The 22,283-nt window shown below is 43.5% G+C and overlaps 1 protein-coding gene across 1 annotated transcript in view; it reads left to right on the top strand.

Annotated features, from left to right (window-relative positions):
- The window catches only part of RELCH (RAB11 binding and LisH domain, coiled-coil and HEAT repeat containing), a gene marked incomplete in the record, with an annotated part of 173,775 nt that extends 154,502 nt beyond the window's left edge, over nucleotides 1-19,273 (top strand). The window contains 5 exon segments of the mRNA XM_068108847.2: nucleotides 4,965-5,118; nucleotides 5,413-5,529; nucleotides 5,748-5,836; nucleotides 9,028-9,095; nucleotides 18,597-19,273. Of these exon segments, the coding sequence (XP_067964948.2) occupies nucleotides 4,965-5,118; nucleotides 5,413-5,529; nucleotides 5,748-5,836; nucleotides 9,028-9,095; nucleotides 18,597-18,720 (552 nt within the window).
- Nucleotides 19,274-22,283: the final 3,010 nt, after the last annotated feature.

Raw genomic sequence — 22,283 nt, 5'->3', positions numbered from 1 at the left:
TTTGTGTGATTGATGTTAGCTCTTACACGAGCCTCGACCTTGTATACAAAAAAAAAAAAGATGAAAATTGACGATTTTGTGATGCTTCACTTTTGACCTTTTGACAAAATTATAAATTTGCCTTCTCCGTATCTTCTCTCTATCTATCTATCTATATATATAAAAGAAAGTTTTTGTTTGTTTAATTGTCTGCACGCGCTAATCTCCTGAACGGTGAAAGATAGGAGGAAACCTCTGAAACAAAAAATGTCGGGACGGGCCCCAGGAAGGTTATAGGCTAGGTGGCGAGGCCGGTCGAGGCCGCCACGGCCAGGCTGGGCCCATTTCGCAACTAAAAGCTGAGCTGAATTATCGTAGTCAATCTTCTACAGCCGCGAGTAAAAGCTGAATTATAGTAGTAAATTCATTCAAAAAAACCCAAAAATGTCGGGACGGGCCCCGGAAATCTTATAGGCTAGGTGTTGAGGCAGGTCGAGGCCGCCTTGGCTGGGCTGGGCCCATTTCGCAATTAAAAGCTGAGCTGAATTATAGTAGTCAATCTTCTATGGCCGTGAGTTGGGAATGTACGGGTCTCCCTTCCCCCGCCCGGCAACGCCGGTACTGGAGGGCATGGGTCACAGGATCGGTGAGTCTCCAAAATCCGCTTCGTGCTCTTGTGAAGATGCAGGACGATGTCGCGATTGTTGTGCTGCTCTCCGACCATGAGAACTGCAACGTCATTGTTGACTGGCCCTCCCCTTCCCTCCCCCTTCCCCCTCCCCCATCCGTCCTCCTTCTCCCTTCCCCCTCCGTCCTCCCCCTCCCTCCCCCTCCACCCTAACCCTGTCCATTCTCCCCTCCCCCTCCCCCTCCACCCTCCCCCCTTTTCCACTCCCCTTCCCCCCTCCCCCTCCCCCTCCTCCCCCTCCTCCCCCCCTCCCCCTCCCCCTCCCCCCTCCTCCTATTCCCCCTCCCCTCTCCCCCTCCCCCTCCCCCTCCCCTCCCAACCCCTCATCCTCCCATCCCTCACCCCTCCCCCCTCCCACCCCACCCCTCCCCCCTCCCACCCCTCCCATCCCTCACCCTCCCCCTCCCTTCCCCCTCCGTCCTCCCCCTCCCTCTCCTCCTCCCCCTCCTCCCCCCTCCCCCTCCTCCTCCCCCTCCTCCCCTCCCCTCCCTTTCCCCCTCCCCCTCCCTTTTCCCCTCCCCTCCCCCCTCCCCCTCCCCCTCCCCTTCCTCTCTTGCCTCCTCCCTTCTCCCCCTGTCCCTCCCCCTCCCCCTCCCACCCCCTCACTCCCTCCCCCTCCCCCCTTCCCCCTCCCCCCTCCCACCCCCCTCACCCTCCCATCCCTCACCCTCCCCCCACCCCTCCCCCCTCCCCCTCACACCCCCTCACCCTCCCATTCCTCACCCTCCCCCCTCCCCCTCCCTCCTCCCCCCTCCCCCTCCCTCCTCCCCCCTCCAATCCCTCCCACCCCCATCCCTCACCCTCCCCCCTCTTCTCCCCTTTCCCCCTCCCCCTCTTCTCCACCTCTCCCCCTCCCCCTCTTCTCCACCTCTCCCCCTCCCCCTCTTCTCCACCTCTCCCCCTCCCCCTCCCCCTATTCTCCCCTACCCCCCCCTCTTCTCCCCTCCCCCCCGTTCCCCTCCCCTCCACTCCCCTCCCCTCCCCTCCCTCCCCTCCCCCTTCCCCTCCCCCTTCCCCTCCCCCTTCCCCTCCCTCCCCCGCCCGGCAATGCCGGGTACTTCTGCTAGTATATATAAAAGAAAGTTTTTGTTTGTTTGTTTGTCTGCACGCGCTAATCTCCTGGACGGTGAAAGATAGGAGGAAACCTCTGAAACAAAAATTGTTGGGACGGGCCCCGGGAAGGTTATAGGCTAGGTGGCGAGGCCGGTCGAGGCCGCCTCGGCCTGGCTGGGCCCGTTTCGCAATAAATCTTCTTCTTCTTTCAAATTATCGTCCAACTTATGCACTTAATCGGACAATCTGACTGATCGCAACACATGCTTTCAAAATTCTCTCTCATGGGGCCCGACAGAAGAAAGAACAAGGAATCGTTGAGCACTAACTGATACTGGGCTCACGTCAGACCTACGTACAGAAGATTAAATTCATTCAAAAAGAACGCAGACAATGCCAGGTGCATTCAGCTGGTATAATATATACTATAATAGAGCAAACGCATATGGTTATGTATGTTTGTTTGTTTGTATGTTTATATGCAACCAAAACGTCTTCTTCTTTTTAAATTAAATTAACATCCTCTTAATTACGTTTAGACTGCTGAGACCCCTCAGACCTTTGACGACCCTTTAAGTCCCCCAAGACCATTAAGACCACCAAAACCCCTGAAGACCCAAAATACCCTTAAAGACCCTGAAGACACAAAATACCCTGAAGACCCAAAACGCCCTGAAGACCGAAAACACCCCGAAGACCCAAAACACCCTGAAGACCACAAAGACCCTTAAAGACCCAAAATACCCTGAAGACCCAAAACACCCCAAAGATCCAAAACACCCCAAAGATCCAAAATACCCTTAAAGGCCCAGATGATCCAAAAGACCCTGAAGACCCAAATGGTGCCAAAGACCCAAAACGCCCTGAAGACCTAAAAGTCCGAAAAGACCGACTGGACAACCCTCCTATCTACTTTCTGAACAATCCTCTCCAATAAGTTCTGTCGCTCAAGATTTTGGGTCTCACTATCTGCCATGATCTTTCTTGGGAAAACCACATTTCCAAGCTGGCCTCCAAAGCCAGTCACTGACTGGGCATCTTCCATCGTGCGAAGTCCTTCCTTGGCACACCTGAGCTCCTCACCACATACAAGGCTTTCATCCGCAGCTCAATGGAATACTGTTTGGTCTCCCCTCTGGGCTGGAGCTCCTGCCTCACACCTAGCTCGTCTTCACGCTGTTGGAACCAAAGCTTTCAGAATCATTGGAATCTCCCGAAATGAAGCTAACTCCGAGGGCCTTTCACTCACTCACCGCAGGCAGGTACGTGGTCTTTCTGTCTTCTAGCGACTCCTCTCCGGCCTTGCTCCCCCAGCTCTATCTGTGCTCTGTCCCCCAAATATTCCTACAGGTCGCACAAGATCTGCCTGCAACCCTCTTATGGTGAAATTGCCAAAATCAAGACTCTGCTCACCTTCACTCCTTCATTCCTCTTTACTCCCGCCTCTGGAAAAAAAAATCCCACACTCTCTTCAATCCCTCTCCTCCCTCCAGGTCTTTAAAACAGCTGTTCACCACCATCTCTTATCTTCCCCCATCCAAAATCTTGATCTCTTCTACCCCTGTTAATTCACCCAAATCCACTTTTTTGAAATACCAACTTCTTTCCTTGAAGGTCTGGCAGTGTCCATGTGGTTTTTTTTGTTTTTTTACCTTCCCCCCCCCCCCACCACCCCTTTCCCCCCCGCCTCCCCATGCCTCCCCCCCCCCCAAGCCCTCTCCCTTCCACAGATCTTCCATTGTCCCTGTTCTCTGCTGTTGTACTTGTGTGCTTCCCTTTCTCTCCCCCATCTTGTCTCCCGCTCCCTTTATTGTATGTTTTGTGTGTCCGTTTTTTTTTTTGTGATTGATGTTAGCTCCTGCACGAGCCTCGATCTTGTATACACAAAAAAAGACCCAAGAAGACCCAGAGGAACCAAAAGACCCTTAAGATCCAAAAGACCCTGAAGACACCAAAGACCCCAAAAAACCCCAATACCCAAAACACCCCAAAGACCCAAAATACCCTTAAAGGCCCAACGAATCCGAAAGACCCCGAAGACCCAAAAGACCCCGAAGACCCATAACAACCTGAAGACCTAAAACACCCTGAAGACCCCAAAGACCCTTAAAGACCCAGATAAACCAAAAGCCTCTGAAGACACCAAAGACCCTGAAGACCGAAAATACCCCAAAGACCCAAAATACCCTTAAATACCCCAAAAACCCAGAGGAAACAAAAGACCCTGAAGATCCAAAATACCCCAAAGACTCAAAGCATCCCAAAGACCCAAAATACCCTTGAAGGCCCAGAGACCCAAAAAGACCCTGGAGACCCTGAAGAAAACCACCGTTTAGAGGCCATTTTTCCCCGCAAAGCGGGGGTTGGCCTTTTCGGGGACCGTGGTAGTTGTTGTTTTTTTGGTCCCCTTTTTGAAGCAATGTTTTACGGCCGGATGCCCTTCCTGACGCCAACCCTTTTTGCCGCCTTCAACGACAAACAGGGAATTACCAGTGAACTGGTACTCAATTAGCCGACCTCGGAAGGATGACAGGCTGAGTCAACCCCCCTGGTGTTAATTCAGCGATCGACCGGGATTCGAACCCAGGATCCTAGGATCCTAAGCCGGCACCCTAGCCGCTAGCCCAACACCAGGGAGACCCTGAAGGACGTGCGAAAAAACGCCCTGAAGACCCAAAACACCATGAAGACCCAAAAGACACCGAAATGGTCAAAGATGCCTATCCCTCTGAAACAACGTGTGGTGAGGCACGCGGGGCACACCGAGTCATGCTAGTTATCATAATAAAGCTTTAGTGAAAATTTGATGACAACACTCAAATGGTTTTGCCTGATAAATAGTAAAAAGTTACGTCCCAGACAGACACACACACACATACGCATACACACACGCACAGACAGACAGACACGTGATTACAAAACCCGTCTCCCGCTGTGCACGGGACGAGCAAAATATTGCAGTTTCTGGCACGCCATCTTCAATTTTTGCATTATTTTCTTTATTTTCATGTCGTATTCCAAGACATGTAAAGTGTTGGTCAAACAAATTTTGATTTATTTTGTTGATTATGCTTTAAAAGTAGCAAAATGTCGGCATGTTAAAAAGTTGATTTTTACGGTCAGAAATAGAGGAGAGGCCCTCTAGTAACTTCTGGCCTCTAGCATCTGGGGCTTTGTTGCCTAATTTTGCCGAGCATCTGGAGCATCTGGATCTGGAGTTGCCTAATTCCATACCCTCTCCCAGCTTCTGGAACGTGTAAAAATGCAGCTTGGAGCTTTTGTTGAAGATCCACAGTACCAGAACCAGCATGCCCTCCACCTGGAGATTATCCGCACATTCAGCCATGTTGGACCAAATGCCGAGCCTCGTTTTCGGGATGAGTGTTCGTCTCTTGCATGTACACCTGCATTTTGCTCAGTGGATATCTCCATTAAACACAAAGCCTCCTGTCATACTAGGCTTCTTTTGCAATTTCCTCGATTCTTCCAGAGGTCATCTTCTTCTCCCACAAACCTAACATTGCATATTTATTGTCTCTTTCACACTACAATCTTCCCTCATGTCTCAAATGTAATCCCACATTATCCTAACATGTTTTTTGTATTTACATGTTTAATTATTCCTCACCTAGAGAATTAATCTCACAGGGAACAAGCAGGACTTGGTTGGTTCTTGTTTCATTTCTTCACAGTTGTTATCCCAAATTTGCATCGCCTGTCAACCCGCAACAACCAGCAGCCTGTGGAGACTCGACGAGCAGACGTGGCGTTGCATCTATTTGAGGCCTATTCTGCCATGTCCTGCTGCTGTATCCACACTCCATCTGCTTTTTTCTGCCTCTGTTTTGTTGGGCCTACATTCATGCACAATTGTCTCTTAATTCAATTGTTTTAGATGTTTTGTTTCATTAGTTGTTTGCCATTCTCGAAACACAGTTGTTGACTGTATTGATGGGCTTGGAGGCTAAATCAGCTGGCATTTTGCTTACCCGACTGTTCTGTGAGTGTCCTGACCTCTTGGATGCAGTCATCTCAGATGAGCTGATGGTAAACCACTTCCTGCCTGGTCTGCGTTGCCTCCGCACTGACCTCGAACATTTTTCTCCAGAACACGAGGTTTGTGAGACGATGGATTAATTTTGTAGACCTTCTCATGATTCCATATTAAACAATAATGGCACTCGGTAGAGAGCATACCTCTACCTGGTTGGCCATATCACTCAATGGTGAAGAATCACTTTAAAAAATTCTACGAGCCGGATCCGCATCCGTATCTTCATCAAAATCGAATCATTTCGTTTTTGTCACATACGCTACATCCCTGCCAAATTTCGTCTGAATCCATCCACAACTTTTTGAGATATTTTGTTCACAAACAAACAAACAAACAAACAGACAGGAGTGAAAACATAACCTCCATCCACCTTTGGTGGCGGAGGTAACAAGAAAGAGCGATCAGACATTGCAGACCATCGCCAGGGCATGTTTTAGTGGTTTTTAAGGCTTTTCTATTAAAACAAATATGGCGGCCTAACCATGTGACCGATGCCGTCATTATTTTTTATCCCTAGATGACGCTCAACAAATTTCATCTTGATCGGATGAAGTTTTCTGCTTGTCGAATTATGATGTCATAATGGAGGCACCTATGACATAATCATTAACATATTTTATTCCCCATGGAGAGTTCTTTACAATGAGCTATGTCTCAATTTTTTCTATGCAGCACTTTCGGAGATATAGAGGTGCAAAGTTTTTCGTTTTTTAAAAGATTGGGCCTGTACCACGTGACCTATGACGTCATAATTATCATTATAAAAAAATCTGCAGGAGGAGGCGCACCTATGTTGAAAATTTCCTGTCAATCGGACCAACGGTTGCAGAGAAAATCATATTTATTCTGTGCGGACAAACATACATACATACAAACAAACAAACAAACAAGAAATATGTTGTGCACAGCATGATACTTGCAAAATCCCTAAAAATAAGTTGTTGGCCTATGATGACCTCAAAAATAGTTGGTGGTTGAATTAAGTGACCAGATATGCAAATCCTCTTAAAATTCCAAGTCAATCAGATGAAAATTGAGGATTTTAGAAATTCCGCCTATGTTGACCTTTTGGCCTATGTTGACCTGAAAAATATTTGGTTGTTAATAAATAAAACATACCTTTGGCCTATGTTGGTAATTATTAAAATACCTTTGGACACCAAAAACAATAAGCTTCTTGCTAATGACCAACTCCACCATTTGGTAAAGTTTGGTGAAGATTGGTTGAAAATTGTGACCTGTAGGTGACTGACATACATACAGACAGACAGACAGACAGACAGACAAACAGATGAAAAATCGGTCAGAGTGACACTTGGCAAAAGAGAACAAAGGAGAATGACACTCGGTAGAGCATCCTTTTGACCTCACAAATAATTGGTGGTTGAATTATGTGACCTGATGTGCAAATCGTCTTCAAATTAAGTTCATCAGATGAAAATTGACAATTTTAGAAATTTGGCCTATGTGGCGGAGCGACGCCCGAAAAAGATGTCTTTTTAGGGGTAATCGAGCTCAAGCTACATCTTCTCCGAGGGAGTTGGTGGAATCTGACAGCGGTTTCGGTATTTGGTGAGGCCAATGTCATGTGTCTCGCCCCACGGAGCTCGATTTTTTATTTTCGCCCCAAGGTCAAGGTCACAAGGTCACGAAATTTAGAAAAGTCGATTTTTGATGGTTTTATGACATTGTTCGCTTCCTGATAGGGTGAAATGTCGTACATGAACTTATATTATCACATACATCATGAAATACAAGTTTTCCAACAAATTTCAGAATCTCCGACCTTTGACCTTTGAAGGTCGCAAAGGTCAAATTTTCAAAGTTGTCGGAATCGAACCGATTTTTCGGTATTGTGTAGCTAACTAACCTCATAACTGATTATACATTATTTTCTATCTCATTTCAAGGTCAGTAACCTTCGTTTTGACACTTCCAGGCCAGCACCACACACAATTACGTACAACTGGCTCTTAAAGGCCTGCGCACGCAGCGCATTGGGGCCCTTTGTAAATAGGCATGTACACCGCATGTCGGGGGGCGACACCTGCCACGTGGGCCCCCGATACCCCAGTCCGGGCCTGTTTCGGTTATAGTCCGTCCTTTGTCATTGAATGCCACTCGCTCGTGAACCATCGTCATCTCCTAACTTGTAGAAATTTTTAAAATGAGGTTGACCCAAGGTCTATGTTGACCTTTTGGCCTATGTTGATCCCAAAAATAGTTGGTGGTTGAATTCAGTTCGCTGATATGAAAATCCTACTCAAATTTCAAGTCAATCGGATGAAAATTGAGGATTTTAGAAATTTGAAAGAAAAGTGGTTGACCTTTGGCCTATGTTGATCTTTTTATCTCAAAAATATATAGGATTTTCTCGGCCTACGAACTCTATCTTCCATTTGGTGAAGTTTCGTGAAGATCGGTTGAAAATTGTGACCTGTAGGCAAGTATAAGTGTGTGGACACACACACACACACACACACACACACACACACACACACACACACACACACACACACACACACACACACACACACACACACACACACACAAACCGGAGTTATCAACAGACTTGTCCAAAAACATTTGCCAAGTTACAAACGGAGTCAAATGCAATACCGTCTCCTGTGGCGAGGGTAACTACAATAGCAATGTATAGTCCACCAGGCTGAACAATGTACGTGTTGTATCCCACTGATAGGTCATATCTGGATCCGGGCCAGAACCAAAATCGAATCGGCTTCTTCTTGTCACCTACCCAACTCTTCCACCAAGTTTCGTCATAACCCGTTCAAAACGTTTTGAAATATCGTGCTATACATCATTTTGACCTCGTCTATCAATTGTGAAGAATCACTTATAAAATACAATTCTTGTTTGCGGATCCGGATCTTCACCCAAATCGCATCAATTTGACCTCATCACCTACCCAACGTGTCCAACAATGTTGGTCCGAATCCGTCCATAACGTTTAGAGATTTAGAGAATCCGTCCATAACGTTTAGAGAATCCGTCCGTAACGTCCATAACGTGTTGAATATAAACAAACAGACAGACAGAGGTGAACGCACAACGTCCTCCACCTTCAGTGGTGAAGGTAATAGGCCGAGAAATTAGAAGCACGTGTGTCAGGCACTTTAGTCTTGTGCTGCATGTTTTTTCCGTCATGTTTTACTGCTCTGATGCATTTCAATCTTTTACTATATTTCACATTTCAACGATTGCAGTTTCAAATGAAACCTTTTTTCTGTAGATCATTGTCAACACAATGATACAAGAATGGGAACAGAAGTTGGATACAAAGTTGACCAGCGAGGCAAGGTGAGGATTCCTTCATGCACATGTTCTTCATGCACATGTTCTTCATGCACATGTTACTTCATGCACATGTTACTTCATGCACATGTTACTTCATGCACATGTTACTTCATGCACATGTTACTTCATGCACATGCTACTTCATGCACATGTTACTTCATGCACATGTTACTTCATGCACATGCTACTTCATGCACTTGTTACTTCATGCACATGTTACTTCATGCACATGTTACTACATGCACATGTTACTACATGCACATGTTGCTTCAATCACATGCTACTTCATGCACATGCCACTACATGCACATGTTACTTCATGCACATGTTACTTCATGCACATGTTACTACATGCACATGTTGCTTCAATCACATGCTACTTCATGCACATGCCACTACATGCACATGTTACTTCATGCACATGTTACTTCATGCACATGTTACTACATGCACATGTTACTACATGCACATGTTACTTCATGCACTTGTTACTTCATGCACATGTTACTTCATGCACTTGTTACTTCATGCACATGCTACTTCATGCACATGTTACTTCATGCACGTGTTACTTCAAACACATGCTACTTCATGCACATGCCACTACATGCACATGTTACTTCATGCACATGTTACTTCATGCACATGTTACTACATGCGCATGTTACTTCATGCACAGGCTACTTCATGCACATGTTACTACATACACATGCTACTTCATGCACATGTTACTACATACACATGTTACTACATGCACTTGTTACTTCATGCACGTGTTACTTCATGCACTTGTTACTTCATGCACGTGTTACTTCATGCACTTGTTACTTCATGCACTTGTTACTTCATGCACATGCTACTTCATGCACATGTTACTTCATGCACATGTTACTTCTTGCACATGTTACTTCATGCACATGTTACTTCATGCACTTGTTACTTCATGCACGTTACTTCATGCACATGCTACTTCATGCAAATGTTACTTCATGCACATGTTACTTCATGCACATGTTACTTCATGCACATGTTACTTCATGCACATGTTACTTCATGCACATGTTACTTCATGCACTTGTTACTTCATGCACTTGTTACTTCATGCACATGTTACTTCATGCACATGTTACTACATGCACATGTTACTTCATGCAATTGTTACTTCGTGCACATGTTACTACATACACATGCTACTTCATGCACATGTTACTTCATGCACATGTTACTTCATGCACATGCTACTTCATGCACATGTTACTTCATGCACATGTTACTTCATGCACATGTTACTTCATGCACATGTTACTACATACACATGTTACTTCATGCACATGTTACTTCATGCACATTTTACTACATGCACATGTTACTTCAAACACATGTTACTTCAAGCACATGTTACTTCATGCACATGTTACTTCATGCACATGTTACTTCATGCACTTGTTACTTCATGCACTTGTTATTCATGCACTTGTTACTTCATGCACATGTTACTTACTTCATGCACATGTTACTTCATGCACTTGTTACTTCATGCACATGTTACTTCATGCACATGCCACTTCATGCACATGGTACTTCATACACATGTTACTTCATGCACATGTTACTTCATGCACATGCTACTTCATGCAAATGTTACTTCATGCACATGTTACTTCATGCACATGTTACTTCATGCACATGTTACTTCATGCACATGTTACTTCATGCACTTGTTACTTCATGCACTTGTTACTTCATGCACATGTTACTTCATGCACATGTTACTTCATGCGCATGTTACTTCATGCACATGTTACTTCATGCACATGTTACTACATGCACATGCTACTTCATGCACATGCTACTTCATGCACATGTTACTTCATGCACATGTTACTTCATGCACTTGTTACTTCATGCACTTGTTACTTCATGCACATGTTACTTCATGCACATGTTACTCCATGCACATGCTACTACATACACATGTTACTTCATGCACTTGTTACTTCATGCACTTGTTACTTCATGCACATGCTACTTCATGCACTTGTTACTTCATGCACTTGTTACTTCATGCACTTGTTACTTCATGCACATGTTACTTCAAACACATGTTACTTCAAACACATGCTACTTCATGCACATGCCACTACATGCACATGTTACTTCATGCACATGTTCCTCCTGCACATGTTATTCATGCACATGCTACTTCCTGCACATGTTACTTCATGCACATGTTACTTCATGCACATGTTACTACATACACATGTTACTTCATGCACTTGTTACTTCGTGCACCTGTTACTTCATGCACATGTTACTTCATGCACATGTTACTACATACACATGTTACTTCATGCACTTGTTACTTCGTGCACCTGTTACTTCATGCACATGTTACTTCATGCACATGTTACTTCATGCACATGTTACTTCATGCATATGTTACAACATACATATGCTACTTCATGCACATGTTACTACATACACATGTTACTACATGCACTTGTTACTTCATGCACATGTTACTTCATGCACTTGTTACTTCATGCACATGTTACTTCATGCACATGCTACTTCATGCACATGTTACTTCATGCACATGTTACTTCATGCACATGCTACTTCATGCACATGTTACTACATACACATGTTACTTCATGCACTTGTTACTTCATGCACATGTTACTTCATGCACATGCTACTTCATGCACATGTTACTTCATGCACATGTTACTTCATACACATGTTACTTCATGCACATGTTAGTACATACACATGCTACTTCATGCACATGTTACTTCATGCACATCTTACTTCATGCACATGTTACTACATACACATGTTACTTCATGCACTTGTTACTTCGTGCACCTGTTACTTCATGCACATGTTACTTCATGCACATGTTACTTCATGCACATGTTACTACATGCACATGTTACTTCATGCACTTGTTACTTCATGCACATGTTAGTACATACACATGCTACTTCATGCACATGTTACGTCATGCACATGTTACTTCATGCACATGTTACTTCATGCACATGTTACTTCATGCACATGCTACTTCATGCACTTGTTACTTCATGCACATGTTACTTCATGCACATTTTACTTCATGCACATTTTACATCATGCACATGTTACTTCATGCACTTGTTAGTTCATGCACATGTTACTTCATGCACTTGCTACTTCATGCACATGTTACTTCATGCACATGTTACTTCATGCACATGTTACTTCATGCACATGTTACTTCATGCACATGTTACTTCATGCACATGTTACTTCATGCACATGTTACTACATACACATGTTACTTCATGCAATTGTTACTTCGTGCACCTGTTACTTCATGCACATGTTACTTCATGCACATGTTACTTCATGCACATGTTACTACATGCACATGTTACTTCATGCACTTATTACTTCATGCACATGTTAGTACATACACATGCTACTTCATGCACATGTTACTTCATGCACTTGTTACTTCATGCACATGTTACTTCATGCACATTTTACTTCATGCACATTTTACATCATGCACATGTTACTTCATGCACTTGTTAGTTCATGCACATGTTACTTCATGCACTTGCTACTTCATGCACATGTTACTTCATGCACATGTTACTTCATGCACATGTTACTTCATGCACATGTTACTTCATGCACATGTTACTACATGCACATGTTACTTCATGCACTTGTTACTTCATGCACTTGTTACTTCATGCACATGTTAGTACATACACATGCTACTTCGTGCACATGTTACTTCATGCACATGTTACTTCATGCACATGTTACTTCATGCACATGTTACTTCATGCACTTGTTACTTCATGCACATGTTACTTCATGCACATTTTACTTCATGCACATTTTACTTCATGCACATTTTACATCATGCACATGTTACTTCATGCACTTGTTAGTTCATGCACATGTTACTTCATGCACTTTTTACTTCATGCACATGCTACTTCATGCACTTTTTACTTCATGCACATGTTACTTCATGCACATGTTACTTCATGCACATGTTACTTCATGCACATGTTACTTCATGCACATGTTACTTCATGCACTTTTTACTTCATGCACTTGTTACTTCATGCACATGTTACTTCATGCACATGTTACTTCATGCACATGTTACTTCATGCACTTTTTACTTCATGCACATGTTACTTCATGCACATGTTACTTCATGCACATGTTACTTCATGCACATGTTACTTCATGCACATGTTACTTCATGCACATGTTACTTCATGCACTTGTTACTTCATGCACATGTTACTTCATGCACATGTTACTTCATGCACATGTTACTTCATGCACATGTTACTTCATGCACATGTTACTTCATGCACTTGTTACTTCATGCACATGTTACTTCATGCACTTGTTACTTCATGCACATGTTACTATGTTCAGCCACTTCCTTGTGGTGGATTCTGCTATGAAAGATTCATTAAAATGATACATTGTACAATGGAGAGAATTGAGGAGGCAGCACAACTTGGGGGTGAGATGGAAACATGGGTCACCTGTTCTCTTGTCATATCCACATCGTGTGAACCTTACCCCTTTTATTTAGATTCTACATTTACGAAACATCTACCTGCCGTTGGTTCCACCTGGGTATGCCTCATTATTTTCAAAACCTAAATATACACTCGAGCCCATTAATATCGTCTACAGATAATAAAATATCAAACAAACTACTTTCAGCCATTAATTTCCTTTAAATCAATTAGATAACAGTCATCAATTAAATGCTGTGTTTTATGTGCTTCCCCTTCTCTCCCCATCTTGTCTACCGCTCCCCTTATTATATACTTTGTGTGTCTGTTTGATTTTTTGTGTGATAAATGTTAGCTCTTTGACGAGGCTCGATCTTGTATACAAAAAACAAACAAACATACAAAACCAGGCTTTTGGTTTATTAGTGATGTCCCTCTCTGTACATTCAAAGTGTGTCCCTCTCAGCCAATTTGGTGGAATGGTGATGTCCCTTTCTGTACATTCAAAGTGTGTCCCTCTCAGCCAATTTGGTGGAATGGTGATGTCCATTTCTGTACATTCAAAGTGTGTACCTCTCAGCCAATTTGGTGGAATGGTGATGTCCCTCTGTGTATTAAAAGTGTGTCCCTCTCAGCCCATTTTGTGGAATGATGATGTCCCTCTCTGTGTATTCAAATATATATTTGGGGTTTTTGGGGTCTTTTTTTGGAGTCTAAGGGTCTTTGGGATATTTTGGGTCTTTACTTTCAGCCATTAATTAGAATGGTGATGCACTATTCTTTGGTGCAGGGTCTTTAAGAGTTTTTTTTGGGTCTTTGGGGTATTTTCAGTCTTCAAAGTCTTTTTGTTCTTTGGGGTCTTTAAGGGTCTTTGAAGATCCAAAAGACCCCGAAGTCCACAGTCTTTCGGGTCTTCTCAGTCTTTGGGGTATTTTGGGTCTTCGGAGTCTTTTAATCGGTAGACACACAGTGGTATTCAAAGATTGCCCATTATAACCCCACTCAAATCCCCCCTAAAGCACCACTCAAAGCGTTTAAAAGTGACCCTTACGAAGGGGGACAGACATCACACAAATGCACACAATCACACAAACCCACAATCACACAAACACACAATCACAAAAACACACAATCACACAATCGCACAAATACACAAACACACAAATACACAAACCCACCATCACACCATCACACAAACCCACAATCACACAATCACACAAACACACAATCACACAATCACACAAACCCACAATCACACAAACACACAATCACACAAATACTGTTACGGATTCGTCACTTCCGTTGTTGTGGTTTTCATCCACTGTAAACATTTTTGATTCCATGTACTATTATTGTTGTTGTCGTTTGAGGGAAATAGATATTGCTATTTTCAAAAGGTAAAAAAGTTAATGTTTTAAATGAAGCCGGAACCGGACGACGAAGAAGAAGAGGAAGAGGAGAAAAAGAAGGCGGAGCGAGTGAGTCGGAGAAGAAGCATAGTTGTTTTGCGGTCTGGAGCGAACGTTGGCGAGCAAGAGTCACGAGTGAACTTTGGGTTTCCCAGGAAAGGGATTCCTGCGACAGAGTTGTTATCGCTGTGGCAGATCAACCTGTGTGTCAGGTTTTTGGCGGTGGATTCCGAGGAGAATCATCGTCGGGCCGTTACGCCTCGAGAACAGGCCGTCGGCCATTTTGACTCGCGCGCTTTGCGCATTGCGCAAGGTCTTTGCTTTGCTTTTGCCGTTTTCACCGCATTCAGACGTTAATCTGGTGTGTGTGTGTGCAACGTGGATTTTGAAGGTTAATTTGCGGTTCGCTGACTCTGAGCCGTGAAACGTCCATACCCAAGGGTGAGATTTCCCAGTCGCCTGGAGGGCGCCTTTGCGCAGCTTTGGCAGCAGGACTGTAACTGCCAACCCAACGGGATTCTGGTATCGATTGGACATTGATCTGACAATCGCTGGAGCGGATCGACTTTGGCTTGAAGCCGGAATCAACTTTGGCTTGAAGCCGGGATTAGAGACATTGGGAATCTTCTTCTTTTCGCTCACTTGGAGCACAGTGAGTTATATTGTACGAACCTGATGGTACCATCATAGGATATATATTGATTCTACTTTTGATTACTATTATTGATGTACTGTTATTCTTGTGTGATCTTAATACAATATTTGTTTGTTGGTAACAATTGGTGTGGTTTCACCATTGATCTTTGACATGCAGAATAACACATTTTTCTGCCGTGACTCCTCTCGGGGCTCGGAGGTACACCGTGACCAGGGGGTTGGGGAGGAGCACGTATCAATACACAAACACACAATCACACAAATACACAAACCTACCATCACACAATCACACAATCACACAATCACACAATCACACAAATATACAAACACACAAAAACACAATCACGCAAACACAAAAAAACACAAACACACAAACACACAAACACACAATCACACAATCACACAAACACACAATCACACAAATATACAAACACAAATATACAAACACACAAATACACAAACACACAAATACATATCCACACAAACACACAAACATACAAATACACAAATACACATACACACACAAACACACAAACATACAAATACACAAATACACATACACATACACACACAAACATACAAATACACAAATACACATACACACACAAACACACATTGTGTTTTATATGTTAGATTGTTTTATATACTCGACTTGAACGCTGCCTGGGGTAACGTGTTCTATGAATTCTGTAGTTATGGTTTAGCTTTAGCATATATTCGCATGTATTAGCACATACCTTCGTTATTTTTTCGATATTAATGTTTTTTTGACAATGAAACATCATGTCACCTGTGCTCTAGAGTCCCTGTATAAAGAGAGTTGCGCCATGCGCTGACCCGAGATTTCTGGTCACGTGATTTCGTGGCGCCATTTTGTGTCTAACTTCACCGTGCGTGAACGTCAGCTTGGTACGGGAATGTTGTTTATTGCCAAACAAAATGACTGGTTGTTCTGCTTTTGGTTGTTCAAACCAATCTGGGAAATATAAGATGTATAGATTTCCAAGTGATAAAGTCAGAAGACAAATTTGGGAAGCGAAAGTCAGACGAAAGAGCTGGAAAGCGATCGACTCCTTGAGACTCTGCCAGGTAGGCCCACGCCGCTTGATGATCGATGTTCAAAAGCAATTCTATCTGCTCGTTTTTTTTTTGGTTGTCTGTCCGTTGAAAACCATTTTAAAGGGAAGTGATTTGTGTTTGTTTATAATCTTCAAGGAGCTGACCAAAAATGCATTTCCGTGGGAAGAACCCTGCTCAATTTTTTTCGGGTAGTCCTAGCGGACCGCATATTGTCATTGATTGATGAAATGTCCCGGTACAGTGACATTGCCTGGTCTGCGGTTGGGTAGTCTGCAGGCAATGTCACTGTACTTTTTCAGAGGGAATTAATTTTGATTTTATAGGGGTGGGAAACCCATGGTCCGTTTTGTTTTCAGTTGTCTGTCCGTCCATTCAAAACATATTCCGAGGCAAGTTATTTTTTTGGTTTAAAATCTTTAGCCTAATCGGCAATCATAAAAGCAATTTTAGGGGGGGACCTGCTCAATTTTTTTGCGGGTTGTGCAGCCATCCATACGTACAAAATTTGACGAGTTATTGTTTGCTTTGTACAGTGCTCATGCGTCTTGTGAGGGGGATGCTCACTTGTGAGGAGTGAACGGAGTAGTGATGAGTCTCACTTGTGAGGAGTGAACGGAGTAGTGATGAGTTTCACTTGTGAGGAGTGAACGTAGTGGGATGAAGTGTTGGTCTGGTCAGAGTGTTGTATTACGGGCAGAGTTTTCTTACGGTCTGAATGTATGAATCATGTTCTGTACTGAATGTATGAACCAAGTTTTGTACTGAATGTTTACTGTGTTGGCCTCATCGTGTTCCTGGTGAAATTAAACAAGTTATGGTGAATACGACGTCTTATCTGTGCTTTTCCATATCTGTTCGACTCGACGAACCGTGAACACTGCAGGTATTTTTAAAAGTTTTTTCTCTGTTTAATTACGGCTTGGCGCAGTCGAAAATTAAGTGTTAATTAAGTCGCCAGCTATGAAACATATTAATCGATCAGGCAATATCCATCAGAGTTCTGGGCAAGGGTGTAGTAATAAATGAACGTTTCAATCTTACTAGATGCCGATGACGTTTTCCTTATGTCAGAGACAGAAGCTGACTTGCAGCTTGTTAAATCATTACAATGGAAATTGAATATAAATGTCGATAAAACTAAAGTTGTACACTATAGAAATATGGCAATACCACGTACAGAATTTGTTTTAAGTGTGTTAGACTATATGTCGGCTGGAAGTCCTACACCGGAATTGCTCTCGGCACCCTTTAAAAAATATTGGATATTCCCACACTCCTTTCTAAAAGTTATTAAAATTCAGAGAACGACAGCATTGGTTTGTCTTACTTATAATGTTAGCTCTTATATGCAGTGTTGGCTTGCAATATGCATTGCCATACCACTTTTAATATCACCACACAGCTCTTTTTCACGGCAATAGCTGAGTTTTTGACAAAACAAATATCACCTGTATGTAATAATAAGACTAAATATGTGTAGTAATTTTTTTTTTAGCAGGTTTAGAATATATCACCCCATATCGCGAATGTACATGTATATCTAATCCGACACACTTAGACACAAAATGGCGTCCAAATTTGAGTTGACACAACTCTCTATATACAGGGACTCTACTGTGCTCTAAAGCTGAACACTACATGCATTGAGCTGTTGAACTCACATGTGCAACACCCAATATCATTTTGCTGGTAAAATGGCCTTTGAGGATCCACATTAGTGCTTTGTGAGTACATGGATGTAAACAAATTGTGCATGAACATCATTTAACCCCCTCCCCACTTTTCACCCGCCCCTCACTCCACTCTCCTTCCACCAGTGGCCTCTCCTTTCCTGCTACGTTTGGCACAGCTGAGGATGCCAAAACCAAGTTTCTCAGCAAGATGGGTCAGTTGACGACATCTGGTGCTATGTTGGCCACTGTATTCCAGCGCAAGAAGTAAACCGAGACATATCCAATATTTAATTTAAAAAATTAGAGAAAATATGACAATTTGAAAGGACTTGGGTGGAGGGAAGGTTCGCTTAATCATAATGAAGTACCTGATAGTGATGTGTCAATGGTAATGAGATTTGGATTGAAATGTTATGAGGGGAATTGAAAGTTTCATGATAGACAGGATTTTGTGAAAATACAACAGGCCTTATGGAGGACATTGAGGATTAGAAGACATTGTCAGTCGAGCCTCTGTGCAAAATGTATATTATGGGTGCAATTTACCTTGGTACTTAAAAATGTTACTTGGTTTGTTCTGGGTGACAATGAATACACTTTATATTGTTATATTTAAATGATCACAGAAAGGAGAGGAGTGGAAATGAAGTGCTGTGTATGATTTTGTTGGTTGGAGGTAATTCGATATGTTATTGTCGACTTGCAATGCACTATGTCATGAAACTACCGAAACGTACTTGTACTTTGTGAAATGTACGTTTCTGGAAACGACAACCACTACTCATTAAATGAAGGGTACGCTACGTACTTTTAATAGTGAATGCGATGAATGTGGCATTATTATTTTTATTATTATTTTGAACATGCTTCCACTGCATGAAAACAGTACTATGAATGGCAAGATCCTTGAGACTTGGCCGTTGCACAGGAAAGTCAAAGCTGTACAACCGTGAGTGCAATATATCGTCTTGTGCTTGTTGGCTCGTTGTAATGTTTTCCAAGTCACTGGTTGTTTCTTCTGAGCAAGGCTGTTTGTACAAGCTGAGTCTTTGAACCATCTTTGTTGGTTTATAAGACACATTGGATGCTTTGAAAGTTTTGCTTTTTTGATGAAATCCTGATATTATTTCATTTTATGAACGCATTATTTGTCCAAAAATATAATTTGAGACCTCATCACATATACGTACTTGTTTACACTTTAAGTTTTATTGATTGTGTTTTCTTTTCCTTATTTAAAAGATTTGATGTGCATTCCCGATAACTGTCTGATATTGTCACGTCAGAGGGTCCATTAACATAGACCACTCTGAGCCGGAGGTCGAAGACCATCTGTGGATCTGAAATGGCTTCATTATACTGCATTCACTTAACACTGATGTTCCACAAGGATCACCCAAACGAGGCCGAAAGATCACCCAAACGAGGCCGAAAGATCACCCAAACGAGGCCGAAAGATCACCCAAACGAGGCCGAAAGATCACCCAAACGAGGCCGAAAGATCACCCAAACGAGGCCGAAAGATCACCCAAACGAGGCCGAAATATCACCCAAACGAGGCCGAAATATCACCCAAACGAGGCCGAAGGATCACCAAAACGAGGCCGAAGGATCACCCAAACGAGGCCGAAGGATCACCCAAACGAGGCCGAAGGATCACCCAAACGAGGCCGAAGGATCACCCAAAGGAGGCCGAAGGATCACCCAAACGAGGCCGAAGGATCACCCAAACGAGGCCGAAGGATCACCCAAACGAGGCCGAAGGATCACCCAAACGAGGCCGAAGGATGACCCAAACGAGGCCGAAGGATCACCCAAACGAGGCCGAAGGATCACCCAAACGAGGCCGAAGGATCACCCAAACGAGGCCGAAGGATCACCCAAACGAGGCCGAAGGATCACCCAAACGAGGCCGAAGGATCACCCAAACGAGGCCGAAGGATCACCCAAACGAGGCCGAAGGATCACCCAAACGAGGCCGAAGGATCACCCAAACGATGCCGTAGGATCACCCAAACGAGGCCGAAGGATCACCCAAACGAGGCCGAAGGATCACCCAAACGAGGCCGAAGGATCACCCAAACGAGGCCGAAGGATCACCCAAACGAGGCCGAAGGATCACCCAAACGAGGCCGAAGGATCACCCAAACGAGGCCGAAGGATCACCCAAACGAGGCCGAAGGATCACCCAAACGAGGCCGAAGGATCACCCAAACGAGGCCGAAGGATCACCCAAACGAGGCCGAAGGATCACCCAAACGAGGCCGAAGGATCACCCAAACGAGGCCGAAGGATCACCCAAACGAGGCCGAAGGATCACCCAAACGAGGCCGAAAGATCACCCAAACGAGGCCGAAAGATCACCCAAACGAGGCCGAAAGATCACCCAAACGAGGCCGAAAGATCACCCAAACGAGGCCGAAAGATCACCCAAACGAGGCCGAAAGATCACCCAAACGAGGCCGAAAGATCACCCAAACGAGGCCGAAAGATCACCCAAACGAGGCCGAAAGATCACCCAAACGAGGCCGAAAGATCACCCAAACGAGGCCGAAAGATCACCCAAACGAGGCCGAAAGATCACCAAAACGAGGCCTAAAGATCACCCAAACGAGGCCGAAAGATCACCAAAACGAGGCCGAAAGATCACCAAAACGAGGCCGAAATATCACCAAAACGAGGCCGAAATATCACCCAAATGAGGGTGAAAGATCAAAAAAAAAGTAGGACAAGGCGACTGTCACCAATGTGCCTCCACATCGTCCCACAACGGGTGGATGCCATCACTCTGCATATGTATGGGTAGGGGATCACATTTTTGAATTTTCGTGTTGATCGGATAAGGTTCGTTTTTCCATCCAAGATGGCTGCCAAACCACGTGACCTATGACATCATTTTCAAAATATATGCAACAGTGCTGTTCGATGATATTTGGAAAATTTTGCATTGATAGGGTGAGCGGCTTCAGAGATATAATTATTTAATATTTTCCTTCAATCTTTTGGAGCTGCCAAACCATGTGACCGATGATGTCATAAATTAAATATTTCAATACAAATGGGTCATAGATCATGTGCATGCAATTTCGTACTTTTAGGATAAGGAATTCGATTAAAACATTTTTGGCTGGTATACCACTTCACCTGTGATGTCATCATTATCATGCTTTTGTTCCCCATTTGTACTTGACAATGTGCCAAGTTTCAAATTTTTCCATTCAGTGGTTTCCGAGAATTTTTTAAAATTATTTGCTTTTCATCCAAGATGGCTGCCATACCACATGACCTATGACATCACAGTTATGATGAAGACATTCTGCATGGGTGTCACTCCTACCCTGAAAGTTTAGTCTCAATCGGACATATGGTTGCTGAGAAAAACGAGGTTTAGCCCAGACGGACAGACGGACAGACAACCCGAAAACAATGCCTCCGGCGACTTTGTCAGCGGAAACATGAAAAATGTTTTGACAAGCATTGTGATCATTCCGGTTTGTGTGTGTTTGTCTGTCTGCTCACTTATACTTGCCTACAAGTCACAATTTTAAACCGATCTTCACGAAACTTCAACAAATAGTAGAGTTAGTGGTCCGACAAAATCCTATAAATTTTAAGGACAAAAGGTCAACATAGTCCAAAGGTCGACCACTTTTTCGAATTTCTAAAATCCTCAATTTTCATCCGATTGACTTGAAATTTGAATAGGATTTATATGTCACGAACTGAATTCAACCACCAACTATTTTTGACAGCAATATAGGTCACAAGGTCAACATCGGCCAAAAGGTCAACAACCTTTTCAAATTTCACTCATGGCTTGCGGACTTCCTC

The sequence above is a fragment of the Myxine glutinosa genome, chromosome 2, assembly GCF_964187855.1.
Source record: "Myxine glutinosa chromosome 2, kmMyxGlut1.1, whole genome shotgun sequence".
Lineage (NCBI taxonomy): Eukaryota > Metazoa > Chordata > Myxini > Myxiniformes > Myxinidae > Myxine > Myxine glutinosa.
Note: the sequence above shows the minus strand (reverse complement) of the source record. Positions and strands in the feature narration are given on the sequence as shown.